The sequence below is a fragment of the Oryctolagus cuniculus genome, chromosome 1, assembly GCF_964237555.1.
Source record: "Oryctolagus cuniculus chromosome 1, mOryCun1.1, whole genome shotgun sequence".
Classification (NCBI taxonomy): Eukaryota; Metazoa; Chordata; class Mammalia; order Lagomorpha; family Leporidae; genus Oryctolagus; species Oryctolagus cuniculus.
Genome location: NC_091432.1, coordinates 180,275,468 through 180,302,996, shown reverse-complemented (window position 1 = coordinate 180,302,996; position 27,529 = coordinate 180,275,468). Strand labels below are relative to the sequence as shown.

Genomic DNA, 27,529 nt, shown 5'->3' with positions numbered 1-27,529 from the left:
CTGTCCTAATTACTCCAGCTTTGTAACATAGTTTCAAATCAGAAACTATGATGTACCCAACTTTGCTCTTCTTAGTCAACACTGCTTTGTTAACTCAGGGTCATTTTGATCCCACATTAATTCATATCATTGTGATTCCTGTATTTATCAGTTATACTGGCCTATAATTGAGTTTATTGTAATGTCATTATTTGGCATTGATATTAGGGTAATATTGTAAATGACTTGTAAAATGGATTGTGAAATGATTTTAGAAGTGTTCCTTCTTCAGTCTTTTGGAAAGGTTTGAGAAAGACTGACATTAATTCTTCTTAAAAATTCAGTAAAATTCACCAGGGAAGTCATATAATTTGGAATTTTCTTTGTTGGGAAATTTTTGATTATGGACTCAATCATCTCTTGTTAATGGTCTGTTCAGACTTTGTATTTCATCATTGTTCAGTGTTGGTAGGTGGTATGTTTTTAGGCATTAATCCATCTCTTATAGGTTATGCAACATGTAACACATTATTCATGGTGTTTTATGATCCTTTGTAATTCTAGGACATTTGATATAGTGTCTCCTCTTTCATTTATAACTCCAATTATTTGAGTCTTCTCCCTTTTGTAAAAATTGTTAGGTAAAAGTTTGTCAATCTTCTCTCCACAAAGTCAAAACTTTTAGTTTCACTGACATTTTCTACTGTTTTTCTGTTATCTAATTCCTTTCTTTCTTCATCTTTATCATTTCTTTCCTTTTGCAAAACTTGGGCTTAGTTTGTTCTAGTTCAATGAGGCATAAAGTTAAGTTGTTAATTTGAGAATTTTTCTTAATATAGACATTCATAGCTATAATTTTTCCTTTTAGAAATGCTTTCACTGCATCACAAGTGTTTTTTCATTTCCCACCTTCATTTTTGTTAAGATTTTTTCATATTCCCTTTTTATTTCTTCTTTGACCTGATGAGGTTGCTCAGGAAAGTGTTGCTTAATTTTACATATTTTCAAATTTCCCAATTTTATTCCTCTTATTGATTTCTAGTTTTGTGTATAACTGTAGTCATAAAAGATACTTCATATGACTTCAATCTTCTTGGAATTTGTTGTAATTTGTTTTGTAGTCTAACATTTAATCTATCATGGAGGATGTTTCGTGTGCACTTGAGAAAAAATATGTATTCTGCTGCTAATGGATGAAAAGTTCTGTACATGTTGTTAGATCCATTTGGTCTATGGTGTGATTCAAATCTGCTGGGTTCCTTATGGATTTTCTGTCTGATGATCTGTCTGGTGTTGTGAGGAGGCATTAATGTCTCTTAATATTAAAGGATTGTTTACTACTCCTTTCACTTGTTAGCATTTGTTTTATACATTTAGGCATGTAAGTGCTTATTGTATATTTATATTGTTGTATCTTCTTGATTAAATGAATTCTTTTCATTATATAAAAACTGTCATAGTCTCAACTTTTTTAAATTTAAACTCCATTTTTTCGGTTAAAACAGTAGCCACTTTTGTTCTTTTGATTACCATTTGCACAGAATATCTTACCCCATTCCTTCACAGTGAGTCTTTGAACATACTTAAACCAAAGCAGATCTCTGGTAGATTGGATCTTGTCTGCTTGTGTATTTGTTTTTATCTATTTGCCCATTCTATGTCTTTCTTACTAGGAAGTCTAATGTTTTTATATTTAAAGTATAATTATTAACAGGTAAGAAATTACACTTTCCATTTTGTTGTATTATGACTGTTTTGTATTTCCTTTGATATTTTTTCCTCTTTTGATACTTTCCTCTGTGATCTGATGACTTTTTGTGATGATATGTTTTGATTTCTTTCTGTTAATCTTTTGTATATCTTACTATAGGTTGTTCCTTTGTGGTTACTGTGAGGCTTTCTTAAAATTTTGTATAGTTATAACTTTCTATTTTTTTAAGACTTATTTATCTGAAAGGCAGAGTTACACACAGAAACAGGGAGAGACGGAGAGACAGAGAGAGAGCGAGAAAGAGAGAGATTGTCCATCTATCGTTCACTCCCCAGATGGCCGCAATGGCCAGGGCTGGGCCAGACTAATGAGTTCCAGTGCCCAAGCACTTGGGCCATCCACTGCTGCTTTCTCAGATGCATTAGCAGGAAGCAGCCAGGACTTGAACCTGTGCACATACAGGATGTTGGTGTCACAGGGGTCAGCTTTACCTGCTAGCCACAATGCTGACTCTTTAACTTTCTATTTAAGTTTTTTTTTTGTTTTTTTTTTTTTTTTTTTTTTTTTTTGACAGGCAGAGTGGACAGTGAGAGAGAGAGACAGAGAGAAAGGTCTTCCTTTTGCCGTTGGTTCACCCTCCAATGGCCGCCACGGCCGGCATGCTTCAGCCAGCGCACCGCGCTGATCCAATGGCAGGAACCAGGTACTTATCCTGGTCTCTCATGGGGTGCAGGGCCCAAGGACTTGGGCCATCCTCCACTGCACTCCCAGGCCACAGCAGAGAGCTGGCCTGGACGAGGGGCAACCGGGACAGAATCCGGCGTCCCGACCGGGACTAGAACCAGGTGTGCCGGCGCCGCAAGGCGGAGGATTAGCCTAGTGAGCCGCAGCGCCAGCCTTCTATTTAAGTTGTTAACAACTTTTATTGCATACAATATCTGTAGGTTTTTAATTCTTCTTCCCTCACTTTTAAGGTTATTGATGTTATAATTTATATCTTTTTTATTTCATTTCTAATATGAAATTACTGTCATTATTTAAAATACTTTTAAAAACTTTTGTATCAGAGTTATGCAACATCATTGCAATATTAGAGAATTCTGACTTTGAAAGTATTTTTAGGCTTTACTAATTAGAATGTTTCATCTCAAATTGGAGAATTCTTATCAGCATTAGTAAGGCTGGTATAGTGGCCATGAGCCACCTCCACTTTTGTTTCGAAAAATATTTATCTCATCTTCATTTCTGAAGGACAGCTTTGTTGGGTAAAGTATTGTTGGCTGGAATTTTATTTTTCTTTCAATATTTTGAATATATCATTCTACACCCTCCATTAATAGTCTTATGGGAGCTCCCTATCTTATTGAGGCTTCCTTAAATGTGCCAAATCACTTTTCTCTTGGTTCTTTCAAAATTATTTGACTTTGGGCAATTTAATTATAAGGTGAATTGTAGACTTTTGTGGAGAAGTCTTTTGGAGACCTTTGGGCCTCATGACTTTGCATGTCCACTTCTCTCACCAGAGATGGACATTTTTTCAGCTATTATTTCTTTAAATAGATTTTTAGTATCTTTTTCTCTTTTCTTAATTAAATCCTTGTTAACATATTTTGTTTAGTTTGATGATATATTGAAAGTATTGTAGGCTTTCTTTACTCTTTTTTATTCTTTTTACTTCTCTGATTGATTGGATACTTTAAAATAACTTGTCAATGAGTTCACTGAATGTTCCTTTTTAAGATTTACTTATTTGTTTGAAAGGTAGAGACAGAGTGATATTCCTTTGGCTGGTTCATTCCTCAAATGGCCACAAGAGCCAGGCTGGGCCAGGCTAAAGCCTGGAAGTAGGAACTCTATCCTAGTATCTGACTTGGATGTTTGATGCCAAGTATGAATGGGAAGGATAGCATTTGGAACTTGAACCAGCAATGTAATATGGGATGGTGGCATTGCAAGAGGCAGTTTAACCCACAAAGCCAGACCATATTGAATCTTTCTTATGCTTTACTGAATATGCTATTGAGGCTCTCTATTGAATTTTTCAGTTCAGTTGTAATATTCTTCATTTCTAAGATCTCATCCCTTTTTAAAAAATGGTTTCTATTTCTTTGTTGAACTCTTCATTTTCTTCATGTACTGCTTTCTTAATTTCATCCAGTTTTCTGTACTGTTACCTTTCACTGAATTTCTTTCAGAGGACTAATTTGAATACTTTGCCATTCAGTTCATTTATTTAGAGTCAGTTATTGGAGTTTTATTAGTTTCATTTTATGATATTTCTCTGATTCTTCATTATCCTTCTATCCTTACATGAATGTCTGTAAATTTTAGGAAGCAACCATTTCTTATAATCTTTATAGATTTGTTTCAGCAGGGATAGACTTTCACTGGTATGTCCAACCATTGGTTTTGGACAGACCAGTGGGTAGCATTGTGAACAGGCAGTACTTGTTGTTAGGTTCTCTAGTTGGGCAGAGCACTGCCCATATTCTGAGGTCAAGCAGGGCTACTGGCTGGGCTCTGCAGTCACACAGGATCACTGGCTGGGCTCCATGCTGGTCTCTGCTTAGGCAGGGTTTCAGTCTTTATCATTTAGCTCCACTTTGCAACTGAGCAGGGCTTCTAGGTTGGGCTCCACAATCACCAATTGGAGGAGCTCAGGCTGTGCTCCCTAGTCAAGTGGTATTGCTGGGTGGACTCTTCACTCAAGTTTGCCACACTGTGTTCCACAGTCAGGCAGGGGCACAAGCTGTACCTTGTGGTTAGGTAAGTCACTGATGGGGTTCTCTGCCTTGGTGTGACTTTTATTTTTCTCTTTGGTTGGGTGGGGTTATCAGTAAGCCCTCTGTTGAAGCTAACTGCAGAATATGCTCTGTGGTTGAGTGGGGCTACAAGCTGGTCTTCATGATCACTTGGGGTTACCGACTATGTTCTATGACCTGGTAGTGTTAGTGACTGGGTCCCTTGTCCAGGTGTGGCAACAGGTTGTGCTCAACAAATAAGCAGGGCTACAGGCTGGAATCCACAGCCAGGTAGGGTTGTAACCAGGGATCCTAGTCAGTGATCCCTGGCCAGATGGTTCCAAGGCATGCCCCATGGTTGGGAAGGGTTAATAGTTAGGCTCCCTGCATGGGTGAGTCTGTAGCCTGGACTTTAAGGCTGTGTGGGGTTGGTGTTCAAGATCCCTAGGCAAATAGGACCAGAGGATGCGCTCTCCATTAGGCAGGTTTGCCAGCTTCGCTCTCTGCCCATACAGAGACTTAATCAAATTTACTTTAAAATGAAAAAAAAAAAAATGCAGTATACACAAAGTCTAAGATTTCTATGTACCCCTCCCTAATTCTATTTCCTTTGTTTTCTTTTTCTAGCATACTGGATTTAAAGTTGAGTTTTGGTTGAATTCCAAAAGTTTTGATATTCTCACTGTTCATTAAGAAATAGTTCATGAATTCACCTTTTATTTCCACCTTAACCTAAATCACAGAGAACTCTGGAATTTCTAAGTGCATAAATAAACTTTGGTTGCTTATTTTGCTAAGTCATAGTTATATTACAACATATTCAAGTTAGACAGCCAAAAGTATTTTCCCTTTTTTAAGCCTGTTGAAGTTTGTGGCTTTTAACAAAAGTAGTTTTTATGAATGTTTCACAAGAATTGTAAAAGAAAGTAGCCTTACTCACATTTTCTCTACTTGAATTATTGATTTCTGAATATAGTATAAATTAAATGTACCACAGGACAGTAAATATACCTATAGATGCATGAATTTCTTTTTGTTTCTTTATCAAATTTTGCCTACCATGTTGTCAGGTTCATAAAGATTTATGACATTTTATTTCAAATTATCGAGTCTTGATGAAATAACCTTTTTTGTCTTAATTAATGATTTTTGTTTTAATTTCTTGCAAGAAGATTGATTTAAATACGCCAACATGAACATGGAGTTGGGAAGTTTTAGGTCGTTATGAGCTAGTACAAACTGCACCAGGATATCAAATTGTTAAATTCTTTTTTTAAAAAAAATCTTTTGGATAACTATGTTTTAGTTGTACCTTTAGTCTCACAAGCTCATAGTCTTTTTGAAAAATACATTTCAGCTTTATTATATAAACTTATTCATATATATGGATTCATACCAATGATTTAGTTATTTTTAAAAAAATATTTATTTTACATGTTTGAAGGGCAGAGTGAGAGTGAGAGAGAGAGAGAGATACAGAGAGCTCTTCTATCTGCTGCTTTATTCCCAAAATGGCTTCAACTTCTAAGGCTAGGCCAGGCTGAAGCCAGGAGCCTGAAACTCCATCTGGGTTTCCCATAAGGACGGCAGGGCTTCCAGCACCAAGGCCATTTTCTGCTGCCTTCCAGATGCATTAGCTAAGAGCTGGATAGGAAGCAGCGCAGCTGGTACTCTAACAGGCTCTCTGATAGGGGATGCCGGTGTGTCACAGGGCAGCTTAAACTGCTGTGCCACAAAGCAGGCCAGGTCATTTAATTGTTTCTCTCTCTTTCTCGAGTAAACTACTACCTTCATGGACTTTTCCTTTAATTTTATTTAGGTAAGAAAAAATTTTAAGTGTATATTACTTCTTACTACAGATGCAATGTTATACAGATAATTTCAAGTTTAATCATCTAGCTTGACTGAAAATATATGCTTATTGATTAATAACTTTTTAATTCCTACTTTTCCCAAGCCCAATACACGTTTTGAGTCTATGAATTTGACTATTCTAGACACATGAGTAAGTAGAATCATGTGGTATTTGTCTTTCTGTGACTGGTTCTTTCACATAAAATAATGCCTTCAAGGTTCACCTATGTCGCTCCCCCTCTTCGTGGAGGAACGACACAGGACCCTGCGCTGTTCTTTCGTCTGCTCGGCCCTCCCCGGGTTTGCTGCTGGTTCTTCCGGGGTGGTTCTTCCTCCGTGGAAGGGCGGTTCCCCCTGCCACTTTCCCCACTTCCGCGGGGGAGTGGCACACTGCCGGCCGGCTCTCTCGGGGGCTGCACAGGTGTTCCTTCAGATAGATGTTCCTGGTGCATGTTGTCTCTCTCCTCCTTTATAGTCCTCTTCCACCAATCCCAACTCTGCTACCCACACGCCGAGTACGCTGCTCTCCTCCAATCAGGAGCAGGATCAGCTCTTGCAGGTCATCACTCAAGCTGGCGAGAGGCAGCTGCGTAGAAGTTGTTACTCCCTTCTCAGCGTCATATTGTGGGAGAGCAGATGCATAGAATAAGTCTTAATTCCAGTAACAGTCTAGTCCGAGTTGCTCCCCACACACCTACATTGTCACATACTACAGAATTTCCTTCTTTTGTAAAGCTGAATAGTATTCTACAGTATGTAATACATTTTCTTTACCCACTCAGCTGCTTATGAGCATTTGGGTTGTTTCTACATTTTGGTTATTGTGAATAATGTGGCTAGGAATATAGGGGGTGGTAATATCTAGTCAAGACCTTGACTTCAATTCTTTTTAAAGAAATACCCAGAATAGGGAATTCTGACTCATATGATATTTACCTTTTTGACATTTCGAGGAATGTCCATAATGGTTTCCATGCCATTATTAATTTCTAGGAAGAGTATATAAATGTTCCAACTTCTACACATCCTCACCCACACTTACTGTTTTTTAGAAGGTTTTATAATGGCCCTTCTGACAGGTGTGATGTGTAATTTCATTGTGGTTTTAATATGTATCTCCCTGATGATGAAGGACATTGAGTATTTTTTTCATATACCTGTTGGCTGTTGGTATGCCTCCTTTGGAGAAATGCATGTTCAGCTCCTTAGCACACACACACACACACACACAAATAGAGAGAGAGAGATAGAAAGAGAGAGAGAGAGAGAGAACCAGACATATGGACCAATAGAACACAGAGCCTATAAACATATCCATGTATGTACAATCAACTTATGTTCAACAAGGGTGCCAAGAATACATAATGGGGAAAGGACAACCTCAATCTCATAAAAACTGGTGCTGGAAAAACAAGTAGATAAATGGTGATGGGAAAACTAAATATCCACGTGCAAAGGAATGGAATTGGACTCTTATCTTATATCACACATTAAAATAAAATAGAAATGTATTAAAGATTTAAATAGAAGACTAGAATCCTTGAAACTCCTAGAAGGAAATACAGGCAAAACCTCTGTGAGATTGGGCTGGGCAAAACTTTCTGAACAAGAAAACAAGACCACAGGTAACCTAAACAAAAATAAGAGGGACTGTATCAAACTAAAACCTTCTGCAAGTAAAGGAAATAATCAAGAGAGCAACAAGTCAATCTACGTAATAGGGAAAAACATTTGGGAACCATACAAAATACTTCAAAAGGTTCCTGGAGAAGCTGGCATTGTGATGCAGCAGGTTAAGCCACTGCCTACACGGTCAGTTCATATCCCCGCCGCTCTGCCTTGAATCCAGCTCTCTGCTAAATATGCCTGGGAAAGCAGCAAAGGACAGCCCAAGTTCTTGGGCACTTTCCATCAACATGGGAGACCTGGATGGAGTTCCAGGTTCCTGCTAACTGATGGAGCAAAGACTGTTCTGGAGCAATAGCTTAAGAGGAAGAATGAGAGACTAATGCAAAGGTACAAGCAAGAAATGATGATAACCTGTACCAGGACTACAATTATGGTAACAGGGAGAAGAATTTGGGATGTATTTTCAAGTAATAGAAGACAGGATTTGGTAAGGGATTAGAAACACAGTGTGAGAGAAAAGGAAGGACAAAGATGATACCAAATTTTGGGCCTTACCATCTAGAAGACAGAATTGTTTGGGGGAACTTTCAACCTGAATGCACTGGGAAAATCTAGTAAGATTATCAGATAGTGCCAATGGTCTATTAGAAGGTATTGGTTGTTAATTTAATTAAGACTACTAGCAAGGCCGGTACTGTGGCATAGTGGGTAAAGCCGCTGCCTACAGTGCCGGCATCCCATATGGGCACCAGTTGGAGTCTTGGCTGCTCCAGTCTGATCTAGCTCTCTGCTAAGGCCTGGGAAAGCTGTGGGCCCCTGCACCCACATGGGAGACCCAGAGGAAGCTCCTGGCTCCTGGCTTTGGATTGGTGCAGCTCTGGCCATTGCCGCCATTTGGGGAGTGAACCAGTGGATGGAAGATCTCTCTCTCTCTGCCTCTGCCTCTCTGTAACTCTGTATTTCAAAGAAATAAATAAATCTTAAAAAAAAAAAAGACCACTAGCACTGTTGTGTTTTTCTTTAGCCATAATTGCCTGCTTAAGTTTAGGTGCAAAGTTGGCAAAGGGTCAAAGTAGACTTGGTTTGACTTTTTCCATATGAATATGAAAGGAAAGATTATGAAGTTGATATATTTAAGAAAGTTACCATGATAGAAATGAATGCACACTGCCTGATAAGGGAAGTGAAAGCCCAATGGGAAGGATGATGGAAATAATGAAAACATGGTAAGGTCAATGAATTTGAGATTGCAATCAGGTCAAACAATGTCACACTGTTAGTTAAAAAAATGATGGTCAAAGAAATGTAGATTTTTCAAATTTTTGTAATTATTGGTAATAAGGCTAAGAGTAATATTTCTTTTTTTTTTTTTTTTTTTTTTGACAGGCAGAGTGGACAGTGAGAGAGAGAGAGACAGAGAGAAAGGTCTTCCTTTTTGCCGTTGGTTCACCCTCCAATGGCCGCCGCGGCTGGTGTGCTGCGGCCAGTGCACCGCGCTGATCTGATGGCAGGAGCCAGGTACTTCTCCTGGTTTCCCATGGGGTGCAGGGCCCAAGGACTTGGGCCATCCTCCACTGCACTCCCGGGCCACAGCAGAGAGCTGTCCTGGACGAGGGGCAACCGGGACAGAATCCGGCGCCCCGACCGGGACTAGAACCCGGAGTGCCGGCGCCGCAAGGCAGAGGATTAGCCTAGTGAGCCGCGGCGCCGGCCAAGAGTAATATTTCTTAAAGGGTAAATTTTTGGTATTTTGGACTGTAACAAACCAAATACATTTCTTCTTTTTGTTTTCATACTCTAGTGACTACTGAGCCTGTGACTAACTAAAGTGTCTGTTCAAACAGATCAATAATGTTTGCTTGTGAATTTAAAAAACTGACCTTGAAAAAGCCAGTTGAAATTGCAAAGTAATCTGGCCCTACCTGGTCAGCATGATCAGAGGTTTGAATTTATTGTAGTGGAATGCAAATAGGCACAAATAACTAAGGATGCAGTAAGCATGGGCTCTAGCCTGAGTGGGCTTCATTCTCATTAATAAAACCCTGGACTGTCTTAACACAATACTTTCCTCTTACAGCTCTTAGCCAAATAACATTTTGTAGCTAAACAACTGTGCCGAATTCCCTGCTTTCCCTTCTTCATGATAACGTTCAGTCATCAAGCCAAGACACCCTGTTATATCCACAATAACTTCAGCACCTATCTACTCCCAAATAGCAAATAGCCATGTCTTCATGCAGCCAACCTTTTGTACTCCTTAAAAGTCCCCAGAGCCAGTGCTGTGGCATAGTGGGTACAGCTGGCATCCCAAATGGGTGCCAGTTCGAGACCCAGCTGCTCCACTTTTGATCCAGCTCTCTGCTACTGCTGGGAAAGAAGTAGAAGATGGTCCAAGTGCTTGGGCACCTGCACCCACATAGGAAGACCTGGAGGAAGCTCTTGGCTCCTGGCTCCGTGCAACTCCAGCCATTGCAGTCACTTGGGGAGTGAACCAGTGGATAGAAGACCTCTTTCTCTGTCTCTTCCTCTCCTCTCTCTGTGTAACTTTGACTTTCAAATAAATAAATAAATCTCTAAAGAAAAAAAAAAGCCCTAAACTGCCCTTCTTAAGCAGGACTGTAGTACTTGAGACCTCAAAGTCTGCTATCTTCCTCATATACCAGTAGATGAAACTTTCTTTCCTTTATCCCTAAACATTGTCCTCATTATTATGATTTGGCACTGTTGACATAGACTGGAACTTCAGTAAAAGAAGAAAACAACTGTTTACTATGTGGTGTTGTTATAATGCAGAATATTTAATATCCTTGGCTCCTGGGCACTGAATATGAGCAGTATCTCCTAGTCAGTAATAAAACCAACAACACCTACATCCTCCAAATGCTCTCTATGATCAGTGGAACTGAAATCGGACAAGACCCCTAAAATCTCTACTGAAATGTGGCCCCTTAAGGTTCCCTAGAAATGCTATCTGGGGTGCCACATGTGCTACCAGAATTTGGGGTGCCATACGATTTCACCACGGGCTTATTACTAAATCCCCGATATTAATAAGCCCAAGAGGGTTCTTGACTAATATTTAGAGAAGAATTCTAAATACTGGCACAGATAAATGAGGCAGCATGGCACGTTTTAAGCTTTTACTTAGTGAGAAAGATGCATAGGAGAGTGAGAGCTTTATTTAAGAGAGAGGTAAATAGGGGTTTATACCGAGCACCAGGAACCAGCCACGTGGAAGAGCATCTAGGCCTGTATCTGGGCCAGGAAGCCTGGAGCACATAGCCCGAAGGCCATGAGCCCTGGAGGCGCAGGGCTACAGCAAGCCCCCTCCTGGCAAGAGGCCAGGGAAGAAGAGAGGGGTGGGGCACACTGTGTCCCGGCTTTTAACCCACTTCCAAACCAGAGTGGTTACTTAACCTGATTGGCTGGTGGGCACCCAGGTGTGGCCAGGTAGGGGAATGAGGCCACACAGGGGCCTGACGAAGGTATCAGGTAGGGGCATGAGGTCACAGAGGGGCGTGGCGAAGGCGTGGCCTTCCAGCTCACAAACCTACTTAGTTGAGAACCATAGATAAGGTATATGATGACTGGATTAGTAATTGGAATTGAAGATGCTGGAATTGGAAGTCTAGGGTATTGGGTGATTTACATGCATATGATAAATCATAACAGAACTGAGAGAAAGATCATAATACTGGTGCTAAGTTGTATGACTAGCACTGTACAAAGAAGTACAAAAGGATTTGGATGGGTGATTGTATGTTCCAATCTGCATTTGAAACATAATGCATTCCAACAGAATTTCTAAGCTGGAATGAATGATAATAGAAGAAGCTCAGGAACCACCCACATATACAATTCAAGTGTCATAAAAAAAAGAGGTACTTAAATGAGGTGGAACCAACCAGCACTTGGTAGCCTACATAATGAGCAGCACTGTTATTAAATAATATACACTGTACACATCACTTAAAGTGCATTTGCTGGGGCCAGCATCGTGGTGTAGTGGATTAAGCTGCTGCCTGCAACACTGTAATCTCATATGGGTACGAGTTTGTGTCCTGGTTGCTCCATTTTCAATTCAGCTCTTTGCTAATATCCTGGAAAAGCAGCAAAAGATGGCCCAAGTACTTGGGCCCCTGCCACCCATATGAGAAACCTAGGAAAAGCTCCTACTCTTGGCTCCTGACTTTGGCCTGGCCCTGTCCTGGAAGTTGTGGCCATTGAGCATCAGATGGAAGATCTCTGACTCTCCGTTACTCTGACTTTCAAATGAATAAATAAATCCTTTTCAAAAGTGCATTTACTAGGATGAGTGTTTGGTGCAGTAGGTAATTTGCTACTTAGGATGCTCACAACCCACACTGGAATGACTGGCTCAAGTCCAGGCTACCTCCCACCCAATCTAGATTCCTCCTTATGTATACTCTAGGAGTCAGAAGGTACTCTGGTTCTTGAGTTCCAGGTTCCTGGCTTTGGTCTGACTCAGTCCTTGCTGTTGCTAGCATTTGGAGAGTAAACCGGCATATAGATCTATATCCATCTGTCTCTCTGTTTCAAAGAAAATGAAAATAACTAAATAAGAAATTTTTAAATAATGGAAGCAAATAAAAAATAAAATGCATTTCCACATTACAAAGTGCTGTTACTTTGTTGAAACATACATAATAGTACATGAATAATCCTCTTCTATTCTAAAATGTACTTTAAATATTTATAGTAGAGCTTTCACCTAAGTTCATTAAAATATTTTACATTCCACTCATGTATCAAAGTAAATTTTCTGCTTTCATACAAAGGTACTTCAAAGAGTTTTTGAGAAAATGAAATTAAAAAATAAGTTTATTAGGGTTGACATTGTAGTATAGTAGGTTGAGCCTCCACTAGTGATGTGGGCATCCCATATCAGAGTGCTGGTTTGAGACCTGGCTACTCTTCCGATCCACCTTCCTGCTAATGTACTTAGGAAAGCAGCAGAAGATGGCCCAAGTACTTGGGCCACTGCTACCCATGTGGGAGACCAGGATGGAGCTCCTGGATCCTGACTTCACTGTGATCCAGACCTGGATATTGCAGCCATTTGAGGAGTGAATCCAAGATATCTCTCTCTTTGTCTCTCTTTGTTTCTCTCTCTCTCCTCTTTTTGCCCCTCGACTCCCCTCTCCAAGTTGCCTTTTAAATAGATAAATAGATATTCTTAAAAACAGATATTTTAAAAAAATATACTTATTTTGGGGCAAAATATTTGAAATCCATGCACAGTTTTTTTTTATAATATGCATTTCCCATTAATTTTAGAAGGATTCTCATATGCATGGATTTAAAAAAAATTTTTACTTTTCTTCTATCCATTACAAAGTTGCCTTATCTTACAAGCTCAAAATCTGCTCAGTTCCTGACAAAGCAACTTTAAAAGACTGCAAACCATAAAAAAAAAACTCCTTAAATAATCAATTGTTTAAAGCACTGTAAGTTTTAAAAAGTGCCAGTCCATTTGCATCAGTTGAATAATGCCCTTGGCTAATGCCTTATTTCCAAGATAAGTAAAAATACTATATGATACAAGGTAAAATTTCAATAAATGTTAACTGAATTTTTAGCAACTTCTATCAGCCTTCTTGCAATTCTTAGAATATCATGGGCTGGTAATTGTCTCAGTATCTGAGAACATTTTCAAAATTAGAATACTTTCTTGAGTGTACATCTCAACTTACAGCTACTCTATTTCCAATTTTAGTAATGTAATTGATTGCAATCAGCCAATAATATTATTTGGGGAACAGTAAGCTATTCCACTTCAGTTTTATTACATCTAATTTTCCTGTTTTTCATTTGGTCGTTTTTTGTGCTTGTTTTAGTTTTCCAGTTTTTACCAATGAAGCTTTGTGTTAGCTAGCTATGTACAATTTTGAGTTTCATAGAATGTTATGGATTGATTAGACTTTTCTCAATAAGATTAGATTGTGAGGAAGGAGATAATTGTCTAATCAAATTCTCTGAGTCACCATTACCATCATGGTTTCTTGCCTTAATGTATTTTCTTAATAGCTTCTTAAACAGCTTTATTGAGATAGAATTTGCATATTTAAAGCTCATCCACTTAAGGTAATGCATTTTTATTAAAAACTTTTTCTAAAACAGCTGTAATTTTCCTTTTCGTTATAAGATGGGATGAAACAGTTAATTCTAGTTGGATTGCATCACAGAAATATTAAAACTATTTAAATATATTTATGAGAGTATATCAGGGCCAGTGTATTAACAATTATATATGTAAAAATAAAATGGTAATGCTCCACAAATGCTTTTACCAAAGAAGCAAGAAACTCATATGAGGAAAACATCTTACTAAATCTTATCAAAGCAAGTACATATTGAGGATGAAATCACTTAAGCTTCCAACTAAATATTGTTCTTTGGCTGGTATTTATTTCATAGCTAACAACAGAAACTAAAAATATTGAGAAGATGGTGCTTGGCATGTGACTCTCACATACAAACACATGAACAAGCCTGTATATCAGGGCCGAGTCAAACTGAGCAAATACTTCTAGAAATTTCCCCAGTGTGTTTTATTCAGTTATTAGGGGAATTCATAGCCTCAGCTCTGCCACATATATCCAGCCCAGATGCTCAAAACACTTGATTTCACCCTGGGGCAAAATTCCATATTCAAGACTAGATCTAGAACAGATGGCTACTCCACCTCTTCTATAATCTGGTTGTATCCTATGAATAAATGAAAAGACTAAAGGGAACGCAGATTCCACAACAGGGCCAGAACAAACATTATTACTATTAATTCTACTAATAATATTTATTAAGTACTTTTGTGTACATGATATCCTAACACACTATGTATAGTATGAGTCCTGACATGCATAATGTTCTATATAGGTACGGTGTTCATTTCTTAACAGTGCTCATTAAGGAATATGCACAGCCCCAGATTTCAGAGTTTTCCTTCTGAGCATCATTATGAGCATCATTCTTGAAGCATGTATGAAACTAATTCCTCAAGAATTTGATGAGTCCTATTATGTGCCAGGACTCTGAGGATCAGAAATGACATGCCCCTGCCCACAAGTTAGCCATAATCTTACCGGAAAACAACACAAGTTTGTGTTAATTTATATGGTACACACAAAAATGTTCAGGAAATAAATAAGAATCATACTCCAATTACTACTACTACTAAGAGTTGATACATCGATAGCATTTCTGGTATAACAGGTACTGTTCTGAGCTTTAGCTATGACAAATTATTTAAATTCTAATCATAGCTTTGTCCCATTATTACACCAGATAGGGAAAGGGAAACTAAAGCAGAGAGGATGAAGTCACATGTCTGAGATGACATACCTAGGAAGTGGCAGGGTTGGGCTCTATCCTCTTAACCGTGGAGTTAAAGAAAGGATTCATGAAAGAGTAAGGCACTCAGATAAATCTGAAAACTACAGCAAGTAGGGGGAGAGACTTTTAGATAACAAGGAGAACTTGAGTAAAGATAGAAATAAGTCCAATATGGATGAATGCTGGGGAGCAGTAGGAAAGAAAATTAGGTTTGGGTAGAATAGCAACTCATTACATAAGTCTTAACTCTTTAAACAGATAGTAGCTTAGACCTAACAGTAGGATTCAGGAAGTCACTGATAGTATGTTGCCTCAGATAAGTGTCTCCCAAACACATCTGACTAGTTCCAGGGGTATATGTACTTGTACAAGGAAGAGTAGGATGACCATTCCTAACATCCAGCTATCCAGTCTCTGTCAAGGTTTATGATTTGGGCACTGAGTTCATGGTGGTCCTTGATTAGAAAAATGTATCAGAGAGCAGCAGTGGTGCCACCATCAACTACAAATTGGCCTTAAAACCAGAAAAAAAATACCAAATGACCATTAGAAGTTGTGTATTTTTAAAAGGTGCTACTAAAGGACAAACTGATGCATAGTTTGTTATACAGATTCAAGTTTTAAAACTAAGGTTGTGTTTTTTAAATTTGTTACACACACTAATCACTTCATTAATTTGTTAAATGCAAATTATTGGCCTGGGATTTTGATTCAACAGATTTCGCATCCAATTGTACACATACAATCAAATTATTCTAATGCAGGTAATCTAAAATACTAAACTAAAACAAAGTATAAAACTTCTGAAAGAGTACTAAATGTGGTTTGACCATATCCTTCTCTACTACATAATCTTTAAAATGTATTCAAATTAAAAAGCCATGAAACCACAGAAATTCTGAATTCATCTATTAAGTCATCTACATCCTAAATCATTGTTAGTGAATGATAGGAAGGACCAATACGTATGTCATCCTTGAATCACTAGAGTTTAGATACCAATTCATCAGTAAGTATTATCCATATCATTAGAGATAAATAAAAGGTTTGGATTTTTGACATAAGGTTTTCGCTAAAGTATTTTACGTGTAGAGATACATCCAATCTCATATCATGAAGGTCATGAAATCTCATGAAGTGTAGAGTAATCAAATATCTCAGTCATGAAAACTTTTTTCTATTATAAAACTTCTGGTTCTCATTCATCCTTCTTTAGTAAAATGTCATATTCAAGGAATAATTTAGGAAAAACAATAATTGGCATTTTAAATAAATCTTATAATTATATCTTTTCTATTTAATATCCTGGCTAAAAACTGAACAAATAAAACGCTAAGCTTAATATAAAACAAAACAAAGGTATATGAACCTAACAGTCATAAAAATAGTTTTATGTAGTCAGCAAGATAATGGCAATATTCAGTGATAGCATTCATTGTAAGTTAAATTGTGAGACTATTTAACAAACATTTGGAAGAAAATGACACTTACTAAATGATATTTACTAAAACAAATGCTCCATAATCCTCTAGGGTCCTCATAGGCAAGCATTACTGGTTTAACTTCACACCAATTGAAACCTTCATTGATAGAGATAAAATGTTTTATTTCATGTAATTTGTAGATGTTTTTAAAATGAGTACAGGCCCAAGATATCTATGAGTCCCAAAGAAACAAAAGCAAAGGATTTCCTCTAAATAGGGTACTATTAACCATGGCATAAAATGTTACAGGTTCCTATTTCTAGGGGAACGAAGAATATAGCATTTATAGATGAGATCCAGTAATTTGCATACCTACTGAACCTATAAACCCAGAAATGTTAGTACTTATAAATAAGAAAAATACCCAAGGAGATTTAAAAATATTCTACTGTACGTGTAGCAATGTACATTCTCTACTAGAAGCATAAGAGATGCAAACTACTGACCCATATATAGAGAGCAACCAAAAAAACCAACTGATTTGAGAATACCAATATGTCAACACATATACAATACTACACTTTTAATTTAACACAAATTGTTATGGGAGGGTCTAAATGAAGGGGTCAAATGACGAGGGCATTTCTTGGGAAGGAAGACAATAAGTGGTGATGAAATTTTATTCTGTAAGAGGACATTGTTTTTATAAAGGTCTATAGATTGAAAATATTTTCTTATATGTACAGCAGTATCTATTGTTTGATACACTGGTTTTTAACAATGCATGCCATCTGAAGCTAAAAGTCATGCAAGGAGCTTAATCTCAATTAAGATGGTGGGGACAGGGGAAGAACATCACAATATCTGCAGAAAGGTTACTTTGCCACTACAGTTAATCTATTTTGGCTCTTCCTTTAAAGGGTCAAAAAACTACCATGAAAATTTCACATTCCCCATGCATATTTCATATGCTTAGTTACTGATAGTTTCTGCAAGACTACTCTTTGCAAGGCACTATGGCACATGTTGCAGAAGTGGAGATTCATAAAACATCATCCTTGCCCTTAAGGAACTCACCTTGGTCTATCTCTTGGCAAGATTTGTTTACTGACCATAAAACAAAGAACAAAAGGCACTAAATAGTTGAAAACAACTCACAGTGGGGTTAATATGGCCAGATTCCCAGCCTTCAGGGCTGGGTGCCTCTGAATCCAGAGCCTCTCCTCAGAGGAATACTGCCTGACCGCAGGGGGCAGAAACACAGCCCAGAAGTCCTTAAGTTCCTTCCAAAGACTTTCAAACAAGCTACTTGTTTTAGCACCGTATCTTCTCTTCCTTCTTCGTTCTCAACTTTGGTGGTTCCTTGTGCAGCCAGTTCCTAAGCCTTTCTATTTTTCTTCAGCTTTTTGAATAATTTCTAGATGGTCCACATCTGCAGGCACTTAATGCTTATCTTCTCTTTGTTCAGCTAGGTCATTTACCTTCCTCTGTTCATTCCCTGTCCTGATAAGTCTGTGGAATGAAATTCAGATGTCTCCTAGCATCACAGGACATGGAATAAGTTTCTGCTTGTTTTGTTCTTGCATGGATGATTTTCTTTCCAATCAAAAATTAGGGGTTGGGGGGACAAGTAGAGTGGAGCAGTGTTGTGGTATAGCAGGTTAGGCTGCTGCTTATAATACCAGCATCCCGTTTTGGAGTGCTGGTTTGAGTCCTGGCTGGCCCACTTCTGAGCCAGGTCCCTGCTAATGCACCTGGGAAGACAGCACATACCTAGGCCTCTGCTACCCATGTGGGAGAACATGTGGGAGGCTCCTGGTTTTGGCCTGACCCAGATCTGCTCCTTATAGTCCTTTAGAGAGTTAAGCAGTTGATAAAAGTTCACTTGCTCGCTCACACTCTCTCTCCCATGCTCCCTCCCTACTTCTCTCTCTCTCTGTGAGACTATCAAATAAATAAATCTTTAAAATTAATTAATTAATTAATTTTTACTTTATTTGAAAGCCAGAGTGACAAAGATTGAGAGACAGAGATCTTCCAGTTGCTGATTCACTCCTCAAATGCCTGCAACTGACAGGGCTGGGCCAGGATGAAGTCAGGAGCCCAGAACTCAAATTAGGTCATTGCTTGGATGATATTCAAAATGTGAACACAACGGAAATTATTTAATTCCCTCATCTTCAACCTGTCTCGATTATTTTATTGTTTTAATTTCATACCTGAAATAAATGTAAGACCATTATGAAAGATATACTAATAAACAGAATAGAAAATTTTAAATTCAATCTATAAAAACAAGTTTTAGGCAGGGAAATTTTCAGCAATGTGACGAGTAAGAAAAGATTCTTTGTGGGTCAGGAAATCAGGAAGAAACGTTAAAGTAGGCCCCAAATCCTCTGCAAGAGGCCACTGCTTATGCTGCTTGAAGTAAACTATGAGACAGTAAACCACAGTTTTGTCCATACCTTTACAAATATCCTGAACTCTTCCACTGTCTCATTGGCTATCAGCAGCTTCTTCTGTGCCCCTTCGAGGACCTGCTCACTTTGCAGTGCTAATCCTTGAAGTTGCTTAGAGGCTGCTGTTTCAATTTCTGCCATCGCAGTTTCAGTCTCATTTATTTTTGATGCTAGGATAGTAAGCTTGAGTTCCTGCAACAGATCAGCAATAATTAAATAAAAATATTTCATAAACAGATTTTCAAGAGTTAGTTTTGCATGTCAGACAAGGACAGGGTTTATTACTCTATTCTATATTCACTTTTACTTTGATAAAATTAATGAATTTTAAATTTTCTTTAATACAGAATTATCTTTAATGTTAATCAAATTCTCAGCATTTCATGTAGAAACACAAACACTTTTTCAATTATGTGAAATGTTTAAGTGGCTCAGAAGTTTAGGGGAGGAAAAAATGACAACATTCTTTTTTTTTTTTTTGACAGGCAGAGTGGACAGTGAGAGAGATAGATAGAGAGAAAGGTCTTCCTTTGCCGTTGGTTCACCCTCCAATGGCCGCTGTGGCTGGCGCGCTGCAGCTGCTGCACCGCGCTGATCCAAAGCCAGGAGCCAGGTGCTTCTCCTGGTCTCCCATGGGGTGCAGGGCCCAGGCACTTGGACCATCCTCCACTGCACTCCCTGGCCACAGCAGAGAGCTGGCCTGGAAGAGGGGCAACCGGGACAGAATCCGGCGCCCCGACCGGGACTAGAACCCGGGGTGCCAGCAAAGCAGGCCTATTGAGCCGCGGTGCCAGCCAAAAATGACAACATTCTAAACGAGGAAGATATCATTAAATTCTATTTCTAAGTTGAAATGTCCTAAAAACATACCTTTTTTTCTAGTTCCTCTTTAGTCCTCTGGTACATCTGTTCATACTGTGATTTTTCTTTTACAGCAACATTAAGTCTTTGCTTTAGTGAATCAATTGATATCTTCTTGTTGGAACATTCTTCAGTTAATGTCTTTACCTACAATAAAAGCACAAAGGTAATTTTTAGTGGTAAAGGTATAACAATAGTGCACTATATTTTTCAAAAGAAAATGAATCAGAGAATGCATGAGTCTAATTTTATTTATTTTCTCATGTGCAGAATCAAAATTCGAATATATATTTGCAGATCTAATTTTATAAATGAAATTTAAATCTTTAAATCAGCAAAAAACCCCAAACTTGCACAAAAATGTATGAATACTTGTAACAGAGTAACAAATAATAACATTTTTTCTTTTTCAGTTTACTGTCACTAAAGATATAAATGATTACTTATACAATGATCCTAAAGCTATATCTGAAATGACTATTGTGGTAAAAAAATGTGCAAAGTTTAAAGCATAACCTTGGGAAAAATTGTAATTTATGTGCATATATGAAAGAGAAAGAAAATCCATACGCATTTGTCATATTTATGTAACAGTTTCTCTCTTAAATCCATTTGCATTAATAGATACTTAAATTTTCATCTTCAACACGAAAGTAAGGGAGATGTTCTCGCACGAGCAGGTAACATTTAGTGAATGCCAAGGCACAAGCTGCTTTATGAGTTGCACAAAAAGCACATTTTTGTGGTTTTTTTTTTTTTTTTTTTTTTTTTGACAGGCAGAGTGGACAGTGAGAGAGAGAGAGACAGAGAGAAAACAACACTTTTCTAGTTTGGGGGTCATACAACTTTTTAAAATAAACACCTTAAATAAAAATAAATAAATAAAATACAACATCTTTCCAATGTATATTCAATTAAATATATACAAGTAAAATATGTAATTTTGAAAGAACTTCTGATAGCAATTTTTTTATTCAGAAATATAAGCTTGATTTTGTTATGACTATAGAAAAAGTAAAATATTGAATGAAATATATTTGTATACTCCAGAAATATGAAAGATTTTAAAAATTAAACTTTATTGTCTCTTCATCAGGTAGTCACAAACAGTAACAGAACGTGTAGCTCTATGTATATGAGATAGTCTTGAATTTTAAAAAGAATCCCGTATTTTCACAGAATAATACAATTCACAACTATAAATATGCAGGATGCATTTTGTATGAATTTATTAGTATTGAACATTGAGTTAAGAAAGTAAATACAAGGGGAGGTGATTTTTAGTATAAGTGAACATAAAAACTAATACCTTTTTTTCAAGATTTTCTAACATTTCATTAAAACTCTCATTACTTTCTGAATTTACTTTCTGTCGAAATTTCAAGTCTTCTATCAAATGTCTTTTCATAGTTATATCCCTCTCCATTCGAGACATCCTTGAAAGGAAAAAAGATATTTTATCATGAGTATAGAAAGATATTTCAACAGTGGTGATATCTCACATACACCCAGTGTTATACTTACTGATAGTTTTTAAATGACTTCTGATATTAATGAAATTATAAGTTGGTAAAATAAATTGTACTTGACAACATTTTGCTCTATTAATATTTTTGAAATTTATCATCTAATTGTGACTTGCTTATTACAAATAAGGAGTCCTGAAAAAGTTCATTGAAAATTTATATTATGAAAAAACTGCATAGATTTCAAAGGATTTCTGGATCAAAATTAATTTTAACTCTATTTTTCCCAGAAACTCTTTTAAATACCATTGTATGTGTATTTAAATAAAAAGATGAACTGATAAATAAAATTTATGAAAATTCAGAATCAATTATACTTAAATTACATTATTGCATTGCATAGAAAAATCATTTTTAGGCATAATCAAAAAACAAACAATGGTAAGAAACAAGGCTATATTTTAATAAACAAATGCAAAATCCTGGGATATGTAAAGAAACTAAAATTAAGAATAGTATCTTCCAGTTCAGTATCATTTGAATTCATATATCAGTTTAGCTAAAGTTGACAAATTATTACTAAGTATAAGATGTTGCTACCAACACTATAAAAGAGATCTTCAAAAAGTAAGTGGAAAACACATATTATGAAAAAGCTATGCAAATTAATTTCAAGAATTTTTACATCAAAATAAACATTTTAATTCTATTTTTGAAGTACCTTCATAATATGAAAGACAATGGTTAACATTTATGGAGTTATTATTATGTGTCAGCAACAGTTAATATAAGTATTTTGTATGAATGCACTCATTTTCCTCATAAGAACCTTGTGAATTAATCCTGTCACACCAAAGCATAGAACTAGTCATTGAAGTATCCAGGATCAAAAGGGTTATTCTGGAGACCTCACTATTAAACACTAAGTAAGACAGCCTCATAGTCTATAATTTCAGGATATTCTGTTATTAAAAACTAACCAAGCTTTTTGTATAATAGTTTTATCAATTAGTGTAATATTTAAGGGTCTTTACTTATAATGTGGTATGTAGGTATGTATATCAGATATATATTATCTTAAATTTATCAATAATGACTGCAATCCTATCTAAACATACTACTGCTTCTTAGTTCTACTACAGCTACAGAAGATATAGAAAGCAATTTTCTTTCAATAGGATAAAGCATTTAAAACTCTCTTTTTATTAATAAGAATAAGAAAAGTACTTATTAACAAACACCAAAATGTACAAACTTTCAAAGCCTTTAATTATTTTAACCACAAATAAAATATGCCTTTTTTCACCTTAGAGTTACAAGTTTAGGCATTAAACTCAACAAAAGTATCAGTCTATATACAATATTTTCGGTCAAATTATGGACATATATGAAAGCTTTTTTTTTAGTCTTAAGGCCATTAATTTATATTTGTTCAAAATATTAAAAGAGAAATCTAACTTTAAATATTTCTGCCCTAATTTAAAAATAGTAACTAGCCTGACACTAATCATATGTAATACTCCTTAAATAGTCATCTTTTGTAGGTTTAAACATGAACTAAGGAAGGAAAACTTCATTGTTAAAAAATGTTAATATTGTTCCTTGGGGCACAGCATTTAATTGAGTTGAACACCACTAGGTGGCACCAAATACAGCAGATAAAAATATAAAGATCGTACTTTTCGTGTATTTCCTTTATGTGTTCTTCTTTTGCTAAGAGTTCAAATTTCAGAGACTTCACATTTGATGACTGCTTAGTGAGTTCATTAGTTGCATTCTAGATTAAAAATAAATAAATTTTAACATACTTTTTCAACCTTGGACTAATGTAGCATAAAATAATTTATACCATTCTTAAAAAGCGTAATGAATTCACAATAATTACAATGAACAATAATGACAGTTTTACATTTTTAAATGTTTAATTTTGTATACTCTAACATATAATATAGTCATACTAAAAATTTTTATATAACATACCAAACTGCAGAGGGACAAAATCAAGTAACAACTATAGGGTACACACTCAATTTATAGGAAATATGAATTGTTCTAGTAGAAAGTAAATGTGTAAATAATTAAGAGTTGTAAAGGTTTTATAAGACCATTTAAAATGAATGCTAGATACACTAACAAACTGTAGCAGATTAGATATGGTCACACATGACAAGGAATCCATTTCCCATCCTTTGAATAAAGCCTGGCTTGTGATTTGCTTTGATCAAAAGAAATGTGGCAGAAATGACACTGTGCAAATTCCAGATTCTGAGTCTTCAAGCCTCATGGCTTCTTCCTTTGCCTCTTGGAATGCTGTCTTGGGATTGCTTTGCATGGAAGGTAACTGAAAGGCCCTACAGAAGAGAATGGAGGTGGACCAGGCAACAGTCAGCAGATCAATTGCCAGAGCTGTCAATGGGCTATCTTGGGCCTTCCAGCCAGGTGGATCAATCTTTGATTTAGAAGGAAGACACCAGCAAAAGAACTACCTAACCAATTCACTGAAGCCTAAGGAATACTAAACTGCTGTTGTTTTAAACCAAAATGTTTTGGAACAATTCCTTAGACAATGACATAACTGATAGAGAATCTTACGAATACTAAATACTTCTTCACATGAACTTATTAATAAAACTACCTATTATTAAGCATTTATACATAATTCTATGGTTGGATACTGTTTAACTGAGTCCCCTAACAGGTCCATGTGCTGGTGGCTTGGTCTCCAGGGTGGTGGCACTGGGAGGTAGGAGAGCCTGTGAGGGGTAGGGCCTCATGGATGCTCTCAGGTGACTGAGGATGCTGCCTGCAGAACAGAATACTATTCTCCTAGAGTGAGTTCTTAGGAGAGTGAGGTGTTACAAAGCCTGACCCTGATCCCTGGATCTCTCTGTCTGCCTATTTGGTGATGTAATTGCTTGTCTCCACAAGAGCTCTCATCATTGACAACCGCCATGATGTGATACAGCCAAGAGGGAGGGGCCGTTGCCTTTCTAGAGCTGAGGTTATGCCAGTGCCATGCATGGTAAATGCCGAAACTGTGAGCTAAATGGACCTCTATTCCTTCACATGTAGCCTGCCTCAGGTATTTTATTGTAATAATGCAAAACTGACTCGTAAACATAATTATTATTTGTTTAAAGCAGAATAGGTTTGCAGTATTTGTTGCCTACACAGGAGCCAGAGGTAGTCACTAGAGGGTAAGGGCACCTAAGTTTCAAATTAGACTCAAATTCCAATTAAATATGTAATCTGAGATACTGCTTAGTCTTTTTGGTGTTTTAGCTTTTCCACTCAAAGTTAATGTTGGTGTACTAACATGAATACCTTTGTTATGTTTAAAAACTATTAAACTAATATGAACAGAAAGAAACATGCTAGCTTTAAAATATTTAGAGTAGTTAGCTAATCTTTCTAAACTATAGTAAGTTATTTCTGTTAGAACTACTTCTGGTTTGGATGTTTGCCTCATGCCAAAAATTATTTGTATTTGAAAAGATAAAACCACTAATCACACAAGAAAAAGATAAATCAGAATAGTCAGGCCAGCTTTAAATTTAACATTGGAGGCTGGCGCTGTGGCTCACTAGGCTAATCCTCCGCCTAGCGGCGCTGGCACACCGGGTTCTAGTCCCGGTCGGGGCGCCGGATTCTGTCCCGGTTGCCCCTCTTCCAGGCCAGCTCTCTGCTGTGGCCAGGGAGTGCAGTGGAGGATGGCCCAGGTGCTTGGGCCCTGCACCCCATGGGAGACCAGGAGAAGCACCTGGCTCCTGGCTCCTGCCATCGGATCAGCGCGGTGTGCCGGCCGCAGCGTGCTGGCTGCGGCGGCCATTGGAGGGTGAACCAACGGCAAAGGAAGACCTTTCTCTCTGTCTCTCTCTCTCTCACTGTCCACTCTGCCTGTCAAAAAAAAAAAAAAATTTAACATTGGTATAATCAGTAAGAAAAAAATTGAAATGATTTTGAATTCTATATGAAATATGATAATTATTTCTAAAAACTACAAATTGCCTCAATATGACAACTGTTCTGAATGTTGTAAGTTGTGATCAACTGTGTGTATATTGCAATCTAAATATCCACCACTTTTGCATGTTTGCAGCGCAGTATAGTGTCTTATTTCTAGCATTGCCAGAAGAAGATATTCCTCACTAGCCAATTTACCAACTAACTGAAGTTTCAATTCTTTTGGAATTACTATTCATTTAGAAATATGACCATGCACAATTTTGATAAGGTAATTTTGATACATCAATATGAAGGTACTTCAAAAAGCTGATGGAAAATGAAATGAAAAGATAAGTTTATTTTGGTGCAAAAAATTTTGAAATCCACACAAATGAGGGAAAGCCAAAAAGTTCATGGAAAATGTACATTATGAAAAAGTTACACGTGAATTTAAAAAATTTACAATAAGCATAATTCCATTTTTATCAACTTTTTGAAGCACTCTCATAAAGTGATATTTTGTTATAAATATTATTGCTGTATTATATATCTATCTATTCCATGATCACTATCCCATAATATAGTGATGCTTTAGGTACAATTGTGATATAAACATGTATTTATCCCTATTGTAGTTGACCCTAGATTTTTGTGTTTTTTTTTTCCAATTTTGTAATTTCTTCTTTTGTTTTGGTTTCTGTTAATCTATTTGTTGCAAATTTTTTGCTTCTGTCAATAACCCTGTCTAAAAAACAATTATCTTCCTCTTAATTGGTGCATATTTCTAATATGCTGCTTTTAAGATGTTTTCTGCTGAGACATAAAATATACAAACTTAGAACTGTATTTAAAATAAAAGACAACAGGCAATAAATAAAACCTGATAATATCTTCAACTGAATAAATAAACTGGATTTTAAGATAGGTGTTTGATTATTTTCTGTTTTTAAAACTAAAGCTATATTTTATATGGCTAAAAATGCTGTGACTAAATTTTGGATAACTGAGGAATTTTATAACAAATACAACAATGCTAGCTTGATAAATACTTTTGTCAAAAATCTATAAATCTGACAGTTACTTGATTTTTAGAAGTCCTTATACGATGGTTTGAAAGGTATTCTTGCTTTAGACATCTGAAGAAATTAAGTGATTTTTCTTGACCAGGTTCCACAAGAAGTTACTGGCCACAAGTGACCAAAACCCAGGTCTTTTGTTCCCTTTCCAGTTCCTACTACTCGATATTATCAGCAACATGTGTTAAAATTTTGTGTAAAACACTTAATTCAAAAAAAAGGTTGGTGTAAAACACATATTTCAAAAACGTAACAATGGTAAGAATCCAGACTGGTTCTAAGCTTTCTAAAACTAAGTTTACTGAAAATTTTTTTTAAAAGTTTTGACAGTATAATGGTTAAAAGCATTGACTCTGCAACCTGATGGCCTGTAGCCATTTACTACTTAGTAGTTGTGTGACCTGGACAACTAATATTCTTTCTGCGCCTGAGTTTTTGCAACTGTAAAATAGGGATAATAACAGAGTCAATTTTACAGGACTGAAATGAGAATTAAATGAGCTGATATTTCTAAAATATTTAGAACCAGCTTAGTAACCAGTTATACACAAAGGAATGGTAGCTTAAACACCACTATCCCTCATTACTATTAACTTACTGGCAAACTGGAATATGAAAAAGGAATGTTTTTCAAAAATCTGGAATTCAAAAATAAGAAATACAATTTGGAGTACTATTTAATACAGATTGTATGAAAAAAAAAACCCTCCAAATAAAGTAAATATAAAGAACTGATATAAATATCATTCACTATAAGGAATTTATGTATCTCTAAATATTTTATTATGGAGCTATATAAATTTGGGTAGTACCCTGAGGAAATGTGTCTATATAAGTAGAAACGAAAATACAGAAAAATGCATGACAGCACTGTAACATTATTGATTGAACTAGACACCTGAAAATACACATAACAAATTGTTAACGGTCTATTATTAATTAGACAGGATAAAAAAGATGTATGTAGACCTTTAACAGATTCAAATCTAACTAATCTCAATTAAGTATAAAAATATCAATTAGAAAATAAA

At 36.5% G+C, this 27,529-nt stretch overlaps 1 protein-coding gene and 1 long non-coding RNA gene across 18 annotated transcripts in view; both read right to left on the bottom strand.

Moving 5' to 3' along the window:
* CNTLN (centlein) overlaps window positions 1-27,529 on the bottom strand; it is a 396,518-nt gene that overhangs the window by 29,175 nt on the left and 339,814 nt on the right. For all 17 annotated transcript variants that reach the window (XM_051845306.2, XM_070052667.1, XM_051845229.2 and 14 more), the window contains 4 exons: window positions 23,157-23,254; window positions 21,321-21,447; window positions 20,021-20,158; window positions 19,157-19,342 (listed from right to left, as the gene is read on the bottom strand). In XM_051845306.2, the coding sequence (XP_051701266.2) occupies window positions 19,157-19,342; window positions 20,021-20,158; window positions 21,321-21,447; window positions 23,157-23,254 (549 nt within the window). The remainder of the gene's footprint in view (window positions 1-19,156; window positions 19,343-20,020; window positions 20,159-21,320; window positions 21,448-23,156; window positions 23,255-27,529) is intronic.
* LOC138844411 (uncharacterized) lies at window positions 835-19,147 on the bottom strand. Its single transcript, XR_011380201.1, has 2 exons — window positions 6,980-19,147; window positions 835-6,509 (listed from the first exon to the last, which is right to left on the bottom strand). It is a non-coding gene; the product is annotated as an uncharacterized lncRNA (long non-coding RNA).